At 37.9% G+C, this 22,898-nt stretch overlaps 1 protein-coding gene across 2 annotated transcripts; it reads left to right on the forward strand.

Moving 5' to 3' along the window:
- The first annotated feature begins 589 nt into the window (after positions 1 to 589).
- LOC117422863 (Golgi integral membrane protein 4-like) lies at positions 590 to 20,875 on the forward strand. 2 transcript variants are annotated; one of them, XM_034038068.3, is made up of 16 exons: positions 591 to 1,292; positions 7,353 to 7,427; positions 7,748 to 7,797; positions 8,435 to 8,488; positions 10,432 to 10,582; positions 10,976 to 11,058; positions 11,578 to 11,661; positions 13,948 to 14,079; positions 14,329 to 14,694; positions 15,474 to 15,727; positions 16,461 to 16,537; positions 16,795 to 16,871; positions 17,555 to 17,707; positions 18,420 to 18,488; positions 18,862 to 18,942; positions 19,662 to 20,875. In XM_034038068.3, the coding sequence occupies exons 1-16, from the start codon at positions 1,106 to 1,108 to the stop codon at positions 19,818 to 19,820; spliced, it is 2,052 nt and encodes a 683-aa protein (XP_033893959.3). In that variant the 5' UTR covers positions 591 to 1,105; the 3' UTR covers positions 19,821 to 20,875. The 2 variants fall into 2 exon arrangements, with proteins under 2 accessions (XP_058846315.1, XP_033893959.3); XM_058990332.1 differs by lacking the exon at positions 11,578 to 11,661 and having other exon boundaries at positions 590 to 1,292.
- Positions 20,876 to 22,898: the final 2,023 nt, after the last annotated feature.

Raw genomic sequence — 22,898 nt, forward strand, 5'->3', positions numbered from 1 at the left:
GCAAAGTGCATTCCTAACAGCAGCATTACCAGGTGTAACAACATCCTTGATCTCAACTCATTGATTCAAGTAAAGTTCATTGCTCATTATAAAATGTCATTGTTTTTGTTTGCAGTGACACAGTCATTGGGTTTTTATTTTTATTTTACCACAATGCTACAGTATGTGTTAGCTCCTGTTAATAGTTTACAATACACTTGTCAATTCTGGTAACCTGATCCTGTTAACAAAGACATACAAACTTTGTGTATGAAATTCTTACTTTTTAATTAATAATAAAAAAGTACATCTGTTGTACAGATTTAAACACGTTACAATAATTTAACAAAATAAGTAACATGTTACAAATTGTAGAAATAAAAGACACAATAGTTGCTGCTTTTGAGGGGGTGGTTGCTACCAACTAAACCACTGGAAATTCAGATTTCAGCATCCCCGATTGGTTTCCGTGCAGACTTTAACAAACAAACAAACTTAACAACATCATTCCAGTACATCTTAGTATTTGGAGAGACCCACACGACTGGCATGAGGGACGTCCAGTAAGGAAATAACATGTCCAATAAGGCAGGGATAGGATAATCCACGATCCCAGTCTGGGTGGGTGGGACTTCCTTCACAATTCCTGTTGGATGTTAGCTCCTCTAGGTGACACGTAACTAAAAAACAAGGTAGCAGACAGACAGGCCTGTTACAAAGAGCAGAAAAGATCATTAATTGAATGGCTCCGTCTTACAGAAGTGTTTTTTCCCCACCTATCCTCTAAAAAAAAAAAAAAAAAAGTAGTGAGATGGTTGCATCGGTGAATTCAGAAAACCTGTGACGTGGAGCAATAAACTTAGAGATCTAGTTTATAGTTACCTGAGTTTGTAGTACAAACAGAAAAACATTTTGAGGGGGAGGGATCGCATCTGTGCGTGTGTGGGTTGCGAGAAAAGTTACTGAGAAAAACCAATACATTTACAGAGCGACCAGAGAGATATTTTCTGTACTTTTCCACTACCTGTTGCGATGCATACATTTCGGTGCAATACTTGAAAAAGAAAGAGCTTGAAAAGTTTGGGATTTGTAGCCTGCGGGTCCAGGTTGTGGGGAAAGAGTGAAGATGGGGAACGGAATGTTTTCCAGAAGGCATAAGCGTATTTTTCAGTCTCTCGTGCTGCTGACTGTTATTTTTGGACTTCTGTATGGGGCAATGCTGTCCTACGAAATGCACAAACAGCTCAAAAGAACAGAGGCTATAGCTGTAAAATATCAACAGCACCAAGAATCATTATCTGCTCAACTACAAGGTATAGTATTGACTTATTACGGTTTAGTTTGGGTGTTTCCTTATTATGAGTTAAAAAAAAAATAATAATTGTGTGTATTCACTTTTAATATAGTAAACAAAATCTGTTTAACCGTGCCAGAAATATTACGTTTCCTAATACAAGGGCACGATTTTCTGCTTCTGTTTACTGAGGACGGATCCAGTTAATTTAACAGTTTATGTAAACCAATGAGTTTGCAAATGATTTACTTTGGGTATCTACGCCTACACTATAGTATGCAGTACTGGTCATGACAGTGCGGGCCCCTAAAACAAATCAACAGAAAGTGAAGTAAGGTATGCAAACAACATGCACAGGCGTCTGTGAAAGAAATGCATTTGTTCCACATTAGCCAACAACGTTTCCTAGTATTGCTATATATTTCTAGAATAAAACATTTCCTTTTGGAACTTACAGCAAAGACCAGTGCTTGCTTTTATCTCGCAAACCGTCATTAAAAGTGTTCCCATTCCCAATTCTCCATGTTCACTTGATAAACAGTGGGGTTATGCTTTAATATTACTTCCCCTGGGAATTAATGCACATTTACTCAGGAATTTAGGTTATTATAACGCATATCATGAATAACATACGTTTAACTTCTCTTGCATAAAATGACATTATAAAGCATATAGAAAAGGTGTACACATTTGGTAGCCTTCATAATAATATGAAGTGCATGTTTAAGCATTCTGTAGTTTCCATATTGCAAACTGTAAATGGACTTGCCATCTGAATATTGCTGTGTATTGAGCTAGCCCAATTGCAAATGCAGCTGTGTCAAGCATAAGTATTGCACTGTTCGTTCCTAGTTTAAGCAGGCTATACTAGTTATTTAGATGATGTTGTGTCAAACAGTATTATGTTAGTTGTTAATTAAAAACGGACGAGGTAGCCAATTATTTCCAGGTCGTATTTGGATTGCCCAAGACCTTTTTTTTTCTTCTTTTCTTTTTGTATTGCACAATTTCTATTCATTTTGTCCACAAAGTATTCAGCACATACACTTCTCTGTGCATATAGCATGGTACCTGTGGCAGTGAATGCAACATTCAGCTATGTTTAAATCCCCTTTGGCTAAACAGTCTGAATTTCGAGATAGTTCTGACTTATGCATCCCTTGCAACCTTGCGTGTGCTATTTACTTCCTTGTACATCCTGGAAGCTAAACATATGCATCCGATCAGTGGCCAATACATTCTGATCCCATCAATGCACTCCTGTCAGCCTTCCAACTACTGCAAGGGCGCAAAAAAACGGATCTTAAAAAAAAAAAAGAATAAGTATAAACATTATTTTTTGAGTACACACTTTATCCTTTCTAACATCATATATTTATGTGTGTACTGCTTTTATGGTCAAAAATAAAGTACTTGCGGATTCACAAGATGTTTCCAGTGTATGTAATGTACTGAATGATGGTGATTTATTCTGTGCAGTCAGGATGTCATTTTTTGTAAGGCCCCAGAGGGTTTTATTTAAAGCGATCTTTAAGCCTGTCATGAGTGCAGGATTGCTGGAGGGGTTTGTTAATGCATTACAACACCATTTTAGTCACATCTGAATTGTCATTTAAAGATATTCATCAAGTAGTTTGTGTCTAGGTTTTGTAGAAGTACAGTATCTCGAGGTAGAAATGGTAGATTTACCACTTGAATTAAGTGCAGTACAGAAAATAGGAGTGAAACAAAATATTAACTGTACTACATGTATAGGATAATGGCTGGCATGCAGATTATAATCTGAAGATTGGAGGATTGAAATGACGGTAAAACTGTGTTTAAAAGGGTTATAGCTAAGGAAAAAAATACCATAAATTTTGTCACGCGCCTCCTTCTGATATATAGATGTCACGTGTGGTTTTGCACATGTTATCAAAGATGTATTCATATATATAATTACACACACGGTAGACGCTCCTAGTGGCAACATAACGGTGCCCCTTGCTATGTTGCTCTTAAACGGCGGTTGCTGTTATGGGGAGTGACGTCTGAACAAAGGCAGCCTGCTTTTTCTGATACTTCAAACAGCTACAGTACATGCGACACTCTTTTCAAGTACAGTATATTTGTACCTAAGACACTTTCTGTAACATTTCTATAACGAATAAATTAAACTCGTCCTCTACCGGTACATTTCTTTTCTTTACTTGTTTACAGATAAAATATTATTGCCATTAAGAATGCCCAACTACACAAATAGATACTATATAATAACAAACAAAGGGTAAAAGTGCATTCTTTTTTATTTATTTTAAATCCTTAGGGTGGTTAATCTGCGTTCTGCAGCCCTGCTTGTACATCTGCCACTGAAGGAATAACAGAACTATTTCAATATTGGTGGGAACGTATATCACTAAGTTCTGTTTAGAAGACATTGTCCGATCACGCGGTGTATGATTCTAAATGTTTGCGCAATAGTGCCCTTCAGAAACATGACTGCACAAGGGTTATTGCTGTGTTTCTTTTTTAAATATTGAACCGTGGTCTAAGTCAAATCTCTTAAACAAGCAAGGGACAGCTGGCATTGCCTGCTAGTTAAATGACTGCAGGAAGTACTAAACCTCCAAAACCAAAGGCAAAAGTATGCAAAAGATGAGCCCTGTTAACAAGCTGCCATTGTCTGCTGTGAAGTACCGGTACAAAAATGTGTGGGGAGGCGTAAACATTTATCTGAGCCTTTGACATACAGGGATTGCTACAGTTATTATCCCTATTGCATGAAAATCAAAAGGTAGCTGAATATAAACCTCAGTTTCCTTAATTCTTCTGTGCAGTACCTGGTTCTCTTTCCCTTTGCCAGCTGCTGCTTTTCTTTAATTCATCACTGATGATTGTCCTGTCAAGGAGTGTGCTTTTTCATTAGAATCAAACCATCTACCAAAAGAACTGACACATTAATCTCAATTAGCAAAGGCAGAAAGCGATTAAAGCATTCTCCTAACCTCTAACTGGCTTGTCTGTTTTGAATGTCTGCTGCATTTGGAGACTAGAACAGGGAACGTTCTACCCCAGCAGCATCTAACTTAAGCCCGATATTTTTCATTATTCGTAATGCTTTCTTGTTTGTATTGCTTCCAGCATAACAATAACTACATTGTTTACTCCCAATAGACCTGTTGAGCATACCGACATTCCATTAAAACCACTGCTACCTGGGTAGTTTGCACCAAATATCTTTTTAGATTCCTTAAATATGGAACAAAGTGTCTTCATATTGACCAGGCAGTTTCATCTAGTGTTCACTAGATAGTGCTGAAGCTTGCTTCCATGAAGACAATTGGGCTGATCGAGCTCATGTTACATATCTACTGTATGGCTGGTAAATAGAACTGTAGTACAGCTTCTGAACTCAGTACTGTTAATAATTTGCATTAATCGGCTAAGGTAAATCAAAAAGGTTTAAAGTTCAGGCATTAAGGAGGCTCATTAATAAGATACATTTTAATTTTCCAACATATCCAGCTGCAGCCGTAAAAGCCGGCAGAATACTTCTGGAATAGTTTCTTGTGATCAAATGTAATTATGAAGATAATTCAGCGAAGTAATCATGCAGCTGTCTTGGCTAAGACGATTCAGACAGGGCAGAGCAAACAATGCAACTCAGTCCAGTGTTAAGCAGAATTAAAGCCAAGGGATACACAGTTTGTTTTCATGTCCTTTGAGTCGAAGAAGACAGAATGCCAACCTGACATTTTGCTAGGATAGCAGTAAAGGTTTTCTGGTACTTTTTTGTTTTGTTTTGTACTCAAAATGCTCAATGCTTCCGTTGCATTAACAAGAAGCTGTTTTGAAGTGAGATCATAACTGGCAAGCTTCCAAGCGTTATTCAGAGTTTCATTGAGGTCATGGATAGCAGACGAGATATGAGATTAAAATAGTTCCTGTGCTTGTCAAGCTTTAAAGACCTAATAATAATAATAATAATAATAATAATAATAATAATAATAATAATAATAATAATAATAATAATAATAATAATAACTTTAATCATAGATCATTTTCAATTTTTTTGCGGATCTAGATTTTTCCAGGATTCAAAACTCCGTGGAGTCACTTGCCAAAAAAAAAAAAAAAAAAAAAAAAAAAAAAAAAGACTGGCAACCGACTAGTGCTTTATTGTACCCTTTGCATGACTTTCCAGAACAAGCAAAAATAAATGATTGAGACACTTTATCAAACACAGCCACATACCTCTCCAAGAAGAATTTCATGTAAAGAAGGTTGGTCGAATCCGGGCCACAAGATTGCTAAATAAAACGAAGGCGCTGGCACTAACTCGCTGAAAGTGAGTCGTCTTATTTGTATTTCATGAGAAGTTTCTGTTTTAGGCATGTCACTGAAGACCACCAGCTAGGACAGCGCCTGTTTTTTTTTTTGTTTTTTTTTTATAAATATAACTCAAAACCTGACAGACACTCACTGGCTGCTGCATACAGGTTGCTTTGCTTTGTTTGCCTATGTTCAACAATATAACAGTTCATTGTATAACAGTTCATTGTAACATGCTGTTCTTGGGATTTCATTTAATTATGTATAAATATTAAACGGTAAAGATGTCTGTTAACAAAACGTTTTGTCAAAGAAGTTTCTTTTAGTGTTGTTGCATATCTTGCAGTTCAGTGTTTTATAGTTTAAAGATGAATTTAAGTAGATTGATGGGCTGTGGAGACCAACACTCGTCTTTTAGCATCTAATCTTTAAATCTCAAACTAATTCCAACGTATCATACTGAGGTAATTAATGATTGCTAACTTATCTTATTTGTAATACCAGCGTTGATAGGGGTTTAAAGATGGAAAGTCCTCTTGTAATGGGGCTGTCATGAGAAAGGGTGCAAGAAAGACTCAGGCAGGTAGAATTCATTTAAAGCTGAACCAGGTTCACAGTGCATTTTCTGTGCCTGTCTTTAATCTAATTTATTGAAGTGCCATAGATTAATAATACTGCAGCTGCTGGGTATTGTGAGGAGTTGTTTGATACATAGCTAGCTGTTGGTGGCCTGGGGAATAGTCATTACATCCTTGTTATTGTGTTGCTCAGACCCCTGATACATTAGTTCATGACTGATGTGCTTGACTCAAGTGGATAAATAATGAACCAGAGACAGTTGACAAGGACAGATCAGCAATCCCGTTTCTACGTGCAGCTGGGAGCCCTTTTCAGATAAATCATGAACCACGGGGAGCACCATGCAGAGGATGTGTTTTAGAGAAATTAAGAATCCGGATTTAATTCCAGGGTGGTGGTGGTTTTTTTTTTTTTTTTTTTTTGGACAGAGGTCAATGTCAAGGTGAGAAACCTTGGTAGCCAGTTTTTTGCTGGTCTTGCTGTGTATTGCTTACCCTACTGGAGTGAATGCCAACCAAGCACAGAAATTGCAAACACTGCCCCTGCATTTTCCAAACTAAGAGAGGAAAACATATTGGCCCAGTGTTTCTAAAATCAGCTTTTTAGAAACTCAATATAAGGACTCCTACAGATTTTTTTTTTTTAAGAAAAAAAAAAAAACTTTGATTCAATGCTTTTTTTTTTTTTTTTTTTCATTTGTGTGTAATTTCACTAAAGCATTTCCAAATCAGAATCGGTTCATTACAGCACTGCAGTGCAATATGCTGACCCTATGTGTCAGATGCACAGTGCATTTCTGGGCCTGTTCTGTGTTGACTGCTAAAGGCAATATATATATGTATGGGAGTATAGCACAGCTTTCGTTTGGAGCCTTCCTTATTCACCCCTATACATTGTGGGGTTGGATGTGTATTTAACTGTTGTCTGCCTTTTAGAAATATCCTCAGATGTGCTTTCAAATGAAGCAAGTCCCTTACAGATCATTTAATTAACATAAAGGATTTCAAAGTCAAATCTGACCTTATGTTTGCATCCGGCAAGCTTTTGAAAAATGTCTTAAGAAATGTGCATATTTTCACCTTGAATTCAAGAAAGGTGTTGCAGAGAACTGTCTGTTTTTAAAAAAAATAACAATATGTGTGTATAAGAAATACAGACAGACAGTATTTCATTTTTTTCCCCCCAACAGTTGTATATGAACACAGATCAAGATTAGAAAAGTCATTGCAAAAAGAAAGGCTTGAACACAAAAAGGCTAAAGAAGGTAATGTAACTCTTTCCACTGCAACTGTTCTGTCTAAAACATACAGTAAATGGTTACATTTATGAACTATATTATTAATACTAAATTACCACCATACACTCTGACAAGAAAATCTAGAACAGGACTGCAGCGCTCAAAGAGCAAATACAAAAGATCTTTGTAAGCATGGGTACACTTTGCATGGGTGTGAACAGTGCCTTGGATTTCATAAACCCAGTTTCCACTTGTTGCTTTCTTTTAGACCTAGGCGGCTTCTGTTTTCTAGAATTAAACATTTTTTTATCCTTGATGTTTTAACATTCGTTTTTCTTGAATTAAAGATTTCCATGTGTACAAGTTGGAAGCACAGCAATCGCTAAATAAAGATAAGGTGAGTCTTTTCTGATAACCGGGATGTACATCGTTACAAATTGTCTTTATACAAGGAAAGAGTTGAAGCCAGTCAACACGAAACCATGATCAAACAATTGTCACCCATGCACGCTGCTGGCGACAGACTCCGCTAGGTGTCCAAAATGATAAACCACTTTGGCTCTGTTGTGTGACAGCTTTCTTGGTATACATGAACAGTATTTTATTTTATTTTTTTTTAAACAAAAGTGGTGTACCGCTACACATCTCCCTGGGTGCCAGATATCAGATGGATTTCACTGCTTTGATTAAGTGTGGGGAAAATGTTTTTGCATCTATCAAGCAAAAGCCTTTACCTAAAAATGTGCTTCCATTAGCAAAAAAAATAATAAACTTGACAGTATTTTTTACATTAGTTAGACAGGTTGTAATTTTCAGCTTTGACTAAATTACATGGAAGATGGAATTCAGATATTTAATCAATAGCTGTCTGCTTTCCGCAAACCGTGTGAGAACCAGCTTAAAATATGTTGTCAGTTTTCAGGGTCTGAGGTTTATCTTTGCGTATTAATATGCATGACAAATAGTCAATTTCATGATGAATTTGATGGCTTGCTTGTAAAATCTAAACTTTGCTTGTTTCTTTTCTTTTACAGCAGGATTCCACGAGCAGGTTTAATTCCCTGAATGTGCAACACGAAATGTTAAAGGTTGGTAAATGTTGGGCACAAATCAAAATGTGAAAAGTCAGTCAGCTAAATGGTATTAGTTCAAATATTTATTAATGATTGGACTGTTTTAAGAGGTGGTGTGAAAGTGGCAGTGCTGCTGTCATTGATGTCCCTTCTGTCAGCTCAGATTTTTAATAATATTATAAATAAATGAACTAAAATGAGGGCATAAACCTTTTTGAGTGAGAGCAGGCACTCTTCTCTGTCCCGCTCATGCTTGCCTCTCTGTGAGGATAAACCAGTATAAATCAGTACCCAGCACTGGTGTGGATATGGGCACTTGTGCACTTGCCATTAGGCTGAGACAGCACATTCTATTGAAATGACTTTGATGTATTAAAATAAACATGCGCTTGCATTATGTTGTCAATCCACCAGAGCTACCCTGCTTGGCCCTCCCTCTTTGGAAGTTTAAGGAATTGATTTTATCATGCGCACACACTCCGCACTTTAAAATACATTGGTCAGCATTGGTGTTCTATAAAGACCATTTGATAGATGGTCACCTGATTATAATATACCCAATTGGTTGATTTGTCTGCATTCCTTGTGCATGTAAACATTCAATAATTGGCACCTGACTAAGAGTCATGCCCACTTATCCCTTCTGGTCGTATCTGATGCAAGAACAGTACTAGACGCATCAACCGCTATGACAAATAGGTTGGTTTTTTTCATGCTATTAACTAATTGGTACTGGTAATGGAAAGCTTAGGCCCTTTGTCTAGGTGCCAATATTCAGAAATCAGTAAATCTAATTATATTGGGGATGAACACACTGGTGAGTGATGGTAGCATATTGAATTCCTAGAATCTGAACTTAATCTAGGTTATACAGTGTGTTTCCTTGCAGTTTTGTATAGATCTTGTGCTGTAAATTAGATGGCATCAGTTTTAGTAATGAAGGACAAACGGTAAAACTGTGGTGTTATTGAATAGGTTATAGTTACAGCCACTTAAGTTGTTGAGTACATTACAATTAGCAGCCACTGTGGATTAAACTGACTTCAGAGTTATCTCAATGTAATGCCATGTAAGTTAAGTAAAGGAGGTTTAAAGTGTATTCCAATATTTCAAGGGAATGGCATATGGGAAGAAGGAGGTCTTCATTCAAAAATGGATTGTTTCAGTTAAGTTGAAGGGCAATGCGTATTATAATTGGCGCATTATGTTCACAAGAGTAAAAAAAAAAAAAAAAAAACACATCTTTGCTGTACTCTTTAGTTAGACCAAGCCATGGGACTGCAGGCAGGCAGGCAGGCAGGCTACCTCAGCTCAGCTCGGCTCTGTCGGGGCACTCGAGTTTCAGCACTTTGTTGACACGTTGGAAAGCAAGGAGGTAACTACACACAATTGAGACCCAGTCGGTACTGGAAAATCGATCAATGTAACTTTTCAGAAGATTATCTGGAATGCATGCATCTAACAATATAAATAATTGAATTTATTTTCTTTTCATTTTTTCGATGCAGAGCAGCCCTCTTCCCCATGTTTTCTATGCTGGATTCTTTTCTAATTAGAACTGGCGTGTCACATCAGCTTTTCTGAAAGTTAGTTGTACAATGGCAAGGATCCTGCTTCTATTCACTGCAATGGGCTTCTTGAACATTGTAGCCTGGCGATATCTCAGAACATAGTCACGATTCTCTTTAAACCTATTTTTGTTTAGTTGTTTTTCATTTCAAATCACCTCACTGCCATTGTATAACAATGTGGCCTGAGGGACTGTGTGTGTGTGTGCGTGTTGTGGGATATTGCCATTTCTCCCTTGTGCTGTGGGGTGAAACTGAGTGATATCCCACAACGACACATTAGAGAAATAATACTTAACGTGGAGCAGAGGGCACCTTTTTAATTGTGTTTGAAAGCATGAGCCGGCCAATTGCAATGTTGTTTATAACTGGGGAATATTTGACTTGCAGAATCAACATGACGAACTAAAGAAACGGTACTATGGCCTGCATGAAGAGCACCAGCTGCTGAGAGAGGACCACAACAGAGCATTAACTGAACACAAAGATAAATATGATAACCTGCAGCAAGAGAAGGAGATTGAGATCTCTAAACTGAAAGGTTCCTGTATAAGGGTATTCTCATTGAAATCACAAAGCTGTGTGAGCCTAGAATGCCAACAGCAATATGTACTGTATTACCTTTCACTGTGGAAAATGCCTGGCATTTGATAGTGAAGGATCTAAATGCTGCCCACTGCTTAAATTGTCAATCAGATTCCCTCAATGCTGTTTTACAGGTTTTTTACCCCAATATTAGTATTATTTTAATATGAAGTTACTTACAGAGACTAGGGGATGAACTATGCATCAACAGCTGCTGATGCAGTCACTTGCAGTAGGGCTTTGGTTTTACGTCTCATCCGAAGGACAGATTTAGCCTAGTAAAATGAAAACCTTTTGCATTTGTGAGTGCAGTTTTCAAATGGTGAAAATAATGTTGTCTTTCTGTCAGAAAACATCTATAACCTGCATGAAGAGAATAAGCATATAAGAAAAGCTCATCAAGATGTACATGCTCAGCTCCTGGATGTTAAGGTAAGTGTGTGTGTGTACAGTAATACAGTGTGTTGATCTAGAGTATGTGAAGCATAGGATCCTTTTACCTGTAACACACTCAGTTAACCACATTTTGAGTTAAGGTATAATTTTTCAGTTGACACGGTTCAAAGATCGATAATAGGTCTATAATCCATCCATTTCAGGATACAAGTATGATAGCAATACTACAGAAATGTTACAAACATCAATATAAACTGCTTCATTTCTGCGACATGCCAATTTTTCTCGAATCAGTCGCGATTCGAATAAATATATATAAATAACCCTTCATTTATATAGCAAGAGGCACCATTGAAGGCTAGTGTAGTGTAGTGGGCAGTGATCAAGTTTAAACACGGTAATGGTATTCTGTTCACTGACCATTTACATGCTGTAAAAAAGTCACCAGATTCTACTAATGCCTCTAAATATCATACATAAAGGTCATATGAGAAACGTCTTATTTCAAACAGGACTGTGATGCTTGATTTGTAAAACTGTTTTTCTTTACTATAGAAACAACACACGGATTTAAAATTTGAACACGAACAACTTGCACTGACTTTAGATGATCACAAGAGTGCACTGGCTGCTGCACAGGTTTGGAAGAAATCTTATTTCAATTCCTGGTTCAGGATAAAGCACAGCTTAGGCAATGAGTGGTTTTGCCTAGTGACTGGTAAAATGCATGAAGCTTGCATGCTGCATCTAAATGTTTGCAAGAAAATCAATCTTAACGATTTAACCAGTGGTTAAATTTAGAGCTGCTTCTGATTTGAATCAGGTAAACCAATACTTTAACAGTGGCATCCCATTAAATCAAGGGCAGTGACAACCCTGTTCTAACCATATCCTTGGTTATTAGGCTTGCACTACCTCCCGTACACTGCAGGGGTCAGTCTTGTAGCAATCTTGCTGCGTCTCTTTCCCTGGATACCCTTCCACAGGCATGCTACAGCATGTTATTATTTACTAATGAACCTCCAGGAATGGAGTGACCTAGCCCTGCTTACATTAATCAATCGATCTTTTAGTCTGAGCCCTAAGGAATGTTGAATAGAGCTCAGTACAGTTGCTGGAGATCTGACTGCCTTGGCTACCTCCAGATCTAAATAAAAATATGCATTATAAATATCATATGGAAGATACTGAAATTGAAGAAGGAATCTATGAAAAAGACCTAGGAGTTTATGTTGGGGGAAGCTATAAAAAAGGCCAACAAGATGCTCGGATATATTGTGAAAAGTGTCGGATTTAAATTAAGGGAAGTAATGTTAAAACTTTACAATGCATTAGTAAGACCTCATCTAGAATATTGTGTTCAGTTCTGGTCACCTCGTTACAAAAAGGATATTGTTGCTCTAGAAAGAGTGCAAAGAAGAGCGACCAGAATTATCCCGGGTTTAAAAGACATGTCGTATGCAGACAGGCTAAAAGAATTGAACAAAGAAGACTACGCGGTGATCTGATTCAAGCATTCAAATTTTTAAAAGGTATTGACAATGTTGACCCAGGGGACTTTTAGGACCTAAAAAAATTAAAAAAGCACCAGGGGTCACAAATGGAGATTAGATAAAGGGGCATTCAGAATAGAAAATAGGAGGCACTTTTTTACACAGAGAATTGTGAGGGTCTGGAACCAACTCCCCAGTAATGTTGTTGAAGCTGACACCCTGGGATCCTTCAAGAAGCTGCTTGATGAAATTCTGGGATCAATAAGCTAGTAACAACCAAACGAGCAAGATGGGCCGAATGGCCTCCTCGTTTGTAAACTTTCTTATCTCATGAAATCAATTGTATTCTTCTGCTTGTTGGCAGTTCCATTTCCATTGAGGCTGCATGTGTTTTTTGACTGAGGATCAGGATGTTGCCTTTTTGTGTGACCCGCTGCTGAAGACTACTCCTAATCTTCAAATGCTGTTCATTTATTGCATGCCCACGTTTCGTCATGGAACTTCTGCTGGTGTTTATCTTTTCCCTCTTTACCTTTCGTTGTATGTATTCTCTTGCAAAACGGGAGCAATTTTCTTTTGACGCGTAACACACGTTACTTATATAATCTTTTTAATGTGCAGTAAATTACCTGCATTTATTCCTGGGACCTTTTTTTTTCAGATTCAGCGAGCCAAACAGAATAAATATTGTGATGAGATAATTAAAACAAACAGAAAACAGTTGCTGTAGTTGTTCCCCTTAACTGAGATTACTTTTGCTTTGAATAAAAAATGTCTGCGCTGCTCTTTATAAGAGCTGCAAATCAACATAATCGTGCAGATGTGAGCACCAGTGTTGTTTTTTCTGTTGTAGCGCTGCAATAATCACCAAGCTGTAGCTTTTATTTCAAGACACCTGGTGTTCACACACTGCTTGTTTTATTCACTTGACATCACTTTGCATACTTGAACTCTCTTACACTTTTTTTATTCTATTAAATTGATTTAAGGAAGCCAGATGAGGCATTTTAGATTTTTGGACATGCTGCTGTGGATTTACCTTTTTACAAATACAATCTTTACCAAAAAGTAAAATAAACTTCATATTATTTGTGGTCTATTCAAATGATCTAAAAAAGGATGGATCCAAATACCTGTTAAAATTATAAATTGGCAACACACCTGGCATTATTTTTTTGTCTTCAAAAAACAAGTAAGTCCATAGCTTTAATTTATTTAACGACAGTGTTCTTTCTATTTGCCGCTGTTTTAGATCATTTGAGTAGACCCCAATATTTATTAACAGTATTATGCTGTTTTTACAAATTAAACAGGAGAGTATAACTTACCCTAATAACTGAAATCATGTCAAATGAAGTATAAAATGATTATTGGTTGTACTTCATACAGGCAGTGATTCTGTATATGTAACTTGTTGTTGTCATTGTTCTAGGCCCAGGTAGAGGTGTTCAAGCAGTTTAAAGAGACCCTTAAAAAAATGCCCAGCTTCAGACAGCCTGGACTCCACACACCAGCACCAGAGGAATCGAGGAAACAAGGGGAGGATGATCAGACTCAATACAAGGTTCTATGATATTCTTTATTTCTGTACTGTAGGTATTGCTGAGAGGTGGAGTTGCCTAGCAACGGAGAGTCTCTTGGTTCTCAAAACTCTTTCACAATTAAATATAACAAACCATTTTCTTCCTTACAATTGCACAGGTGGAAAGTGACAGAGGTGAAATGTGTTTTTGAAGGCTGTGCAATTATATATATAATATATTTAATACAATATTATTAACCTTGAGCACTACGTGCTTGTGTGCTTCTTTAGATTCACAAGGGAGGACAGCAACCAGTAGGAAACATTGATGACCTCCAACAGGAAGCTCCAAACATTGGGGTCGAGCGCGAAGAACGTGACCACGCACATCCGAGTGAGCATGTTGTTCACCGAGAGGAAAACCGGGACAGGAGGCGGGAGGGCTTTCAGGTGCAGCCGGTGGAGGAGGATCACCGGAAGGAGCTGGCGGAGGAGGAGATGGAGCAGGCTGGGCTGCCAGAGCACCTGGATGAAGAGTCTGACCAACCACAGGAAGAGGAAGAGAAGGAAGGCCACCAGAAAGAGGAGCAGCCCCCAGCACACGCTGAGCAAGAGGAAGCAGGGGTGATTCACGAAGACATAAATGAGACCGCTAAGGTAACGACTTCTAAGAGACCGCAAGGCCTGAGTGGCTCACCTGGTAAAAGCACGGCCGCGTGGTGTGCAGGGTGAGTCATACAGTCGGGGGCACAGGTTCATGTCCTGGCTGTGTGAAGTCGCCGGTCTTTGCTGGGGATTCCAGAGGGAGCATCGCATTGACTCTGGTGCTCACGCAGGTTATGGAGGCAGACCATCAGGGACTATGTCTACTCATCGCGCTACAGCCGACCCTACTGGCCAGGCACCTAGTGAACTCAGATGGACACCTACGGGGCTGCCATTTGTCCTCCAGAGGCTGGTAGTTTGCTGACATCTGCTCTCGAGTTTCTGGTTGTCAAAGAGGAAGCTGGCTTGGTTGTGGGATCGGAGGAAGCCCACTGAACCTTCAGTTCTCCAAACAAACGTCACCTCCTGTTAGCAATCAGAGGTTCTTGCTGGAGAGGATGTATTTTTAGCTTTGTTGTATTGATTCAGAAAGGTGACATCATTTTTATTTTAGTATTGTGAGTCACTGTGCTAAAACAAATCCAAAACGAGAAATGACTTGGTGACAGGTAGAGGCAGTTCAGTTATTATTTTGTTAATTGTTGTAAAGTATTTCTTTAAAAAAAAAAAAAAAAAAAAAAAAAAAACAGATAAACTTAATTAAGCTCATTCCTCTGGCAAGATTGACTCTGAATACATTTTTTAAAAACGGGGGTAAACTCTTAACGAAGCAGGCCTCGGGCAACAGTTACTCAGATACATGCTGTGGTTGTTCCCCCGTATACACACAGGAGCACGGCGGTGCACAGCAGCGTTTGAAATCGGCCTACGAGGAGCAGCTGGACCAGCAGCGTTTGGTGGCTCGGCGGGAGGAAGAGGCCCGGCAGCTCAAGGAGCGCCAGGAAAGCCTCCATCGGCAGAGACTGAGGGAGCAGATGGACCGGCAGCAGCAGTTGAGAGACAGGGAGCTGCAGCTGCAGCGGGAAGCTGACCACAAGGAGCAGATCCTGAGACTGCAGCAGCAGCAGCAGCAGCAGCAGCCCAGGTGAGATTTCAAACTCTGGTGAAGATTATTGTCTTGTGAAGAACTGTAAAATAACCAAAACCTTTTTTTTTAACAAAAGAAAATATACCAGGGTTATAATCTTGGCCCAGTAAAAGAATAAAAAATATTGATTTAATTTTCTAAAGGTTGCAAAAAAATAAATAAATAAGGATCAGTGAGCTTTAACAATCTGGTTATGTCAGAAACACATACTATAAGAGATGATTAAAGTTAAGTATCATAGCTATTGCAGTGATTTCAGGCTGCATGACTGCTGCTAGATTATGCTAATTGGGGTACTGGGCATTCGGTTTGGCATGCGATGAAGTGGTTGAAATGAGCCATGCTAAGCACACGTGGAGTCAGTCAAATCTAAATGAGCCATCTAATTCAAATGCAGTTTGCAGTATCTTGCATATGTTGCAACCTTATTGATTATCTATCTCACTGTTTATTAAAGAAAACCTGCACTCCACTCCACTCGATTTCCAGGTTATACATTAATACCAACATTGGCGTTTCTGATTCTTTACTTGTTATAGCATGGGGTTACTAATGTAGGGTGTTATCTGTATTACAATATTAGAAATTGTAGTGTTTTGCCTACCTTTCTTTTCTTGATTGTATGCTTTGCAGGTTAACTTTATACATAATGATCTGTGTGCAAGAGTGTGATTGTGGACTGGACTTTGTTAAAATAGCACAGTAACTATTTTCCATGATGTGATTGTAGGCAACAGCCCGAGTATGAAAATATTGATGCTGATATTGTTCAAGGTGATGAAGAGCGGGATATCCAAAAACAGGACGGTAAGCCTTGCATCTGATTTGCTTAATCCTTAATCCTCACCATGCATTTTATACAGACGTCCCTTTTTTTATTTTTTTATTTTTTTGTATTTGATTTTCTAATGGGAATGTAAAAGGATACAATATGTAGTCAAGCCATTTCAGCTACAAAAACTGGTGCAGAGGGTCATGCTTACAATATCAGAAAGCCAGGCTGTATTATGTGTGCTTGTGGTGATGGTTAAGGAACTGTTCATGCTTTCCCTTGCTGGGTTTAGATGGGCATGAACATCCCCATGTTGAAGAAGGGGGGCATGAGCAGCAGGATGAAGACCCTGAGGAGGAACACGCAAAGGTCTGCAAGCATCAATCCTCCACCTATACAGCTATGGCCAAAAGTTTTGCCTCGCTTAGAATTTTAGGATTATGACAAAATAAAAATAAACTACATGAACATAATGTAGATATTTTATGTAACACCATGTAATCATTTGAACTACAAAATGATATTGCAAAAGTCTACCAGAAGCCATTGTAGTAGTACAGTATTATTATTATTTTTATTATTATTATTTGTTTATTTAGCAGACGCCTTTATCCAAGGCGACTTAAAGAGACTAGAGTGTGTAAACAATGCATCAGCTGCAGAGTCACTTACAATTACGTCTCACCCGAAAGACAGAGCACAAGGAGGTTAAGTGACTTGCTCAGGGTCACACAATGAGTCAGTGGCTGAGGTGGGATTTGAACCGGGAACCTCCTGGTTACAAGCCTGTTTCTTTAACCACTGGACCACACAGCCTCCTATATTTCATGTTAGATGTGTCAGTTTTTCATTAAGTATATGGGGAAACTACAATACAGTATGGAATTCTATGTTTTAATGTAACATTATTCAGCAGGTTTCATTCGACTATGAAGTAAAATTAGTTAATTCTCTACGGTGCTGTAAAAAATTGGCCATAGCTGTACAGATCACTTTAAAATTAGGCCTACACATACATTCTAGAGGAGTATCAAAATTGACTTCTCTTACAGGACGCAAACCCACAAGAAGATCCAAACAATCAGGGAGAGGACGAGTTTGAAGAGGCCGAGAAGGAGAAACGCAACAATCTTCCAGATGCAAACGCAGAACACAAGAAGCATCTTGAGAACATGGCCAAACCAGAAGTGGACGAGCAACTTGTGGTACGAAGAGATCTCCCAAATATCAAGTAGCATTTCCTGAGTTATACTCGGAACTCATTCTGTAGACTAGAGTATTCATTTGATTACTGATATTTGACTTCACGGCTAGTTTCAGTGAATACCAAATTTAAAACCCTAATCCATAAACTGCATCTATAACATTTGGCCATTTGTTGTACTGTTGGCTGGTTTCACAGTGCTAATAAGGGTATGTGAAACCAGTAGTATAATGTTATTCAAAAGTGAATGTTGGGATGAATGGAGAATGTCAACCATAGTGCTGGTAATCATGTTTGTTTTTCAAATCCCAAATGACTCACCCAGCAACATCATAGTAGACCATTTTAAAATAGGCAGTTCCACATGTGCTTCAGTAATTGATATGCTGGGCTTGTTGAAATTTCCTTTGGTTTGAAGTTCAGGAGCAGCAGGCAGGAGTTGTCACTGCTTCCAAAGGTTACATGAATCATCCATGTTGAAGAAATCTACCCAGATTCACTTGAATTCAAGGAACGTACAATGGCTTGATAATCCTTTTAAATAGCCTTGCCTGAACTTTGACCTTATTCATTTACCTTATTGTGTATAAGGCAAGAAACAAGATATAGTATAGCAACATTTAGCACTGATAGTGGACCCTAGAAATTTGAAACCAGTGTATGCTATTGTGGAACCTGTTGAAAGTAAAGGGTGAGTTTTCTTGTGTGTGCAGATGGCTGGAAACCCAGACCAGCAAGAGGACACTCTGAATGAGCAGTACCAGGAGGAGGGAGAGGAAGAGGTGAGTCTGATAAGAGCCAATGGAAAACCACTTGGTGAATATGTTCTTTGGAGCAAGAACAATGTTAAAAAAAGAAAGAAAAATAAATTGTGTTTTTCCATGCAGCACCACATCCAACTAATGTATTTGACATTTATGTTAAACAGACTAATCAAAACTATACATTTGTGAAACAACAATTTAAAAGTTAAATATAAGAAATAAAAAAAAGAAAAATAGGTTACCATCAACTGTAGCACCACCCATCTCTGCATGAAGTCACTGATGGCAATTCAGTGCAATATACATTCTGAAGTTGCTCTGAAGACCAGCCTGTCAAAGTGATTTTTCCTTGGGATCTAGGCATGAGTTGTCATGTTGGTTTACTCTTCAGGTGCACAATGACTTGGCCGAGGGGCCTAAAGTAGAACAAGAAGAGAACGAAGAAGCATATAATGAAGAGAATGAGGAAGGCGTAAGTCCTGCTTTCATACTGGAGTGATTCTGAATATTCAGTACCTGTTAGGCATTGTGGTGCACTGCTTGCACTGCTCTAGGTGCCTTAGAGTCTAGTTGTACCTGCTTCATAAGGGCTTGCTGAAATGTGTCCCAAAGAGAGGAAAACATAAAAACGTTTTACAGTTATTATTCGAATTCGTGTATCATTTTGTTTGGTCTGACATTTCTCTGTTTTCCTACGATCACTTTTTCTGTGTGGGATGCATCTCTTAGAGTGATACATTATTTTTGTTCATTTTGGTGATGCTGCAATTTAGTGGTGTACAACAGTTATCTGTTAGTTAGATAGAATCAAGAAATCGTGGACTACTGTGCCATTTGTCTTTTTAAGGAATGTTAATCGTTACAGCCATTCATTTGGTCCTGCTTAGCTAGATTCTAAAGTTTAAGAACATGGTCCATTATGCCATCCAGATTCTAGAACTATCCCACACCTGGCATGCATAACCCTGCAAGGAAATATAGAGGAGGCAGGCATATACAGCTGTACAAATATATGACACGAGAGTTTTGTATTTATCTAGAGAAGCGTGTGTCCAATTGTGATTTAAACTTTTAAAAACTTGTTTTAGCAGGTTATTGAGTGCATATGAAGGCTGTCTAATCTCTCTGCATGTCACGCTTGCATTGCTTCCATTTTTCTAGTTAAGGAGGAACATTATTTTTTTCCCCCAGGGAAACATTAAAGATCCCGAGGGTCCTGAGAAGGAGGAGGATTCCCCCCCAGGGGACCACCTGAAACCAGAATCTGAAGTAATTGAAGAAGAGAATTACGAAGAGGAGGTGGAAGAGGAGGAAGCCCCTGGCAATCCCAATCGACGGGCAGAAATGTGAGGAATGCCTCCTAGTAGACACAGCTTTGACTACCCGGGATACAGAACTGAAAGTGCTGTTTTTTTAAAGAAAGTTTCATAATGAATTTTTTTTTTTTTTTTGGATAAATATTTTAAAAATTGAATATTTTTTAAAGACTACATCCCCCCCCCCCCCACACACACACATTTTGTACTTATTTTTTATATAATGTTTTTTTGCTTTTTTTACACTCTAGCCCAGAACTATTCACTAAACTGGTTACTACTTGAAAACACTGTGAACCACAGATAATCCCTCCTGCCCATTTCATACATCATGCATGGATTTCATACATCATACATGGTTTATGAAGCCCGTATTTCATCATTTCCGGTTTCCACAGCATTAGAAGGTTATAGACCACACTTATTTTGCATTTCTAATAATGTCCATATCAATTCAAAACAGCTGATTGCTGTTATCTTGTGTATCTGGCATTTCAGTTCATTTTTAGACATCCAAAAAAATATATTTTTAGTTGGAAAAATAAATATTGATGTATGTGTTATTCAAAAAAATATATTGCACTGCAGTTGCTCTTTTTATAGTATGTGTGTGTGTGTGTATATATACAATAATTTCAGATTTTAGCCGCCTATACACTGTTGCAAAATACTATGCTATTGCTTCTGAACATTTGTGCCTCCATAGAAATGGGTTTTTGTACAAGGTACTTTTCTACACTGTGTACTACTTTTTAATTTATACACCGTACATTCCAAGCTGATTTCTGAGAGAAATAATTTATTTTTTTAGAATATTTGAATTCTTCTAAGATCAGCACCCTTTCCCATAATAGTATATTTTTGAATTTCCTGTAAGAAATACTTTTCAGATCATTGATGGAATACAATGTTACAATAGCTCAAGTATCTCTGTAATATATAAATTTATACATATTTACATTGTGTACATAGTGATTCTTAAAAACATGGAGAAGATCTTATATTTGGTAAAATCCTTTGTTTTTCAATCGCTGCATCTTGAGACGAAGATGGGCTTCTTTCCAAGTAATAAAACTGGGTTGAGGGTCATCTGAGTTGACTTTTCATTTTTATCGTAAACTTGTTTTTATTTAAATTAAATTGTGTTTTTTTTTTTATAATTAACCGCTATCAGCAAAACTACGATGATACCAGTGTGTTTTAAAAAAAAAAAAAATTTATGTGGGGAGTGTTTGTGTGGCTTTTAAAAAAAAAAAAAAAAAAATATGGCCATCAAGCTTAAAAACAGGCAGCCAAAGACTGATACACCAGAATGTTAAAAATGATTTCTATTTTTTTTAGTTCAGACAAAATAGACTTTGCATATGGCATTGTAGATGGATGATGGCTGATTAGTTTACAGAGTGGCAGAATGGTCGATAATATTCAGGGAGGGAAGTAGTTTGTGTGCCTGTGGCTAAAATGACCTTGGGTGATGTAAACAAACTGGTAAGCCAAGACTGCCTGTTTTGTGATGAAAAAGATTGCAGAGAAAGCTGTACTCTTAAAAAAAATCGCCATGTTTTAGTGTAAAATTGAACATGATTGTGGGAAACTGCATCTGGTCAGTACTTGGATTAATTGGTTTTATGGAGGTGCCGGTGTTGAGTGGTCCTGTAAACTGTGTGGAAAGGGCTGGGGCATTTTGCTGAGGAATGTTAACATTAGTGTACTGGCAAATGAAGCTGAAATGCATTAATAAGGTGCATGCAGGGGTCAGTGTTTGAAAACAGTAATATAGGCTGGGTTTTATTTTTGTGGTTCCCTTTGGAGATTTCTCAGGAACATAATCACTAAAAACACTTGAAGGGTAGTACTGAAAAGTCCTTCTGGGAAAACTGACCCCCAGCCCAATAAACAGAAAACAATAAATTGGAAATGAAAGTGCCTTTTAGCGATTCCATCTAATGAGATTGAAACGCTTGAGAGATGTTGAAGCACTTGTTCTTTCCTGAAATAACAACCCCTTCAACTCCTCCTCATTCATTGGTGTGTAGACCTCAGTGTTTTGCACATATAACAGCTGCAGTTTAAACATAAAGAGCTGAGTTTCATAACTAAAAACACAACACATAATGACTGCAACTGGAGGTTCAATACCTCATCTGGCATTATTTTTCGTTTAGATTGTTATCTTTTTAACCCATATTTAATTTGATTCTTGAAATGTATTTGTTTACGACTGTAAGTCGCCCTGGATAAGGGCGTCTGCTAAGAAATAAATAATAATAATAATAATAATACTAGGCCTATATGTGTTATCAGTAATTCCTTCCATATCCCCTTCAGTCACTGTGTGCACAATTGTACCATGTGAAGTTTCCTATCTTTGTATCTATTTTATAAAGCATATATCTCTTTTTCAAAGTGGTGGCAGGGCAACTTCTCGAACTCCAGAGAGAGTTCACACAAACTGTTTTAAAATTTTCAAAAAATGTAATGAAAATGTGTGACTGAAGGGGTTGTCGTACCAACAGAGTGGCGGGCAGGGCCTTCCTCAACTACCCTAAGTGTTTTTTGTTTTTTAGTCCTCTAGGGTTGGGTACTCATTTTCAATATTTATAGTTGTTGCTAAGGTTGCTAGGTAACGATGCCGAGGCGATTCCTGTCTGTGGTTTTAATCATTGGCTGGTGCAACACCATTTACTTTGCCAAGGGATTCAGTTTTGCTACTGAATTTGTGTACAGCCCATCCTATCCAAAATGGAGGCTTGTCCCCCACAATTTAAAAAATAATTGAAAGTGCTAATTAGGTTGTAAGATATGGATGGCCGCTGTGTGATTTGCTTGTGTATAGGAATAAAATTCCTGTAATCACTCTCTAACCGGTAATAGAAGTCCCCTCAGCACAACACTGTATGAAAAATATTTATATGATATAAAGAAAATGCTGGTTGCAAAGCAGGTTAAAACCACGCTATGAAATATTTAGAATCCTTCAGGTTTTTGTGGACGAAAACTTGTTGGTTAAAAATTGGTCAATGAGATCAATCTCTCTCCTTGTCTAGTCTTGTATTGAGTTTCAGTTTCTAATCCTCTTCGGGTCTCATGTTACACCAGCATTGTAATCAAC

This window comes from Acipenser ruthenus, chromosome 17, assembly GCF_902713425.1.
Source record: "Acipenser ruthenus chromosome 17, fAciRut3.2 maternal haplotype, whole genome shotgun sequence".
Lineage (NCBI taxonomy): Eukaryota > Metazoa > Chordata > Actinopteri > Acipenseriformes > Acipenseridae > Acipenser > Acipenser ruthenus.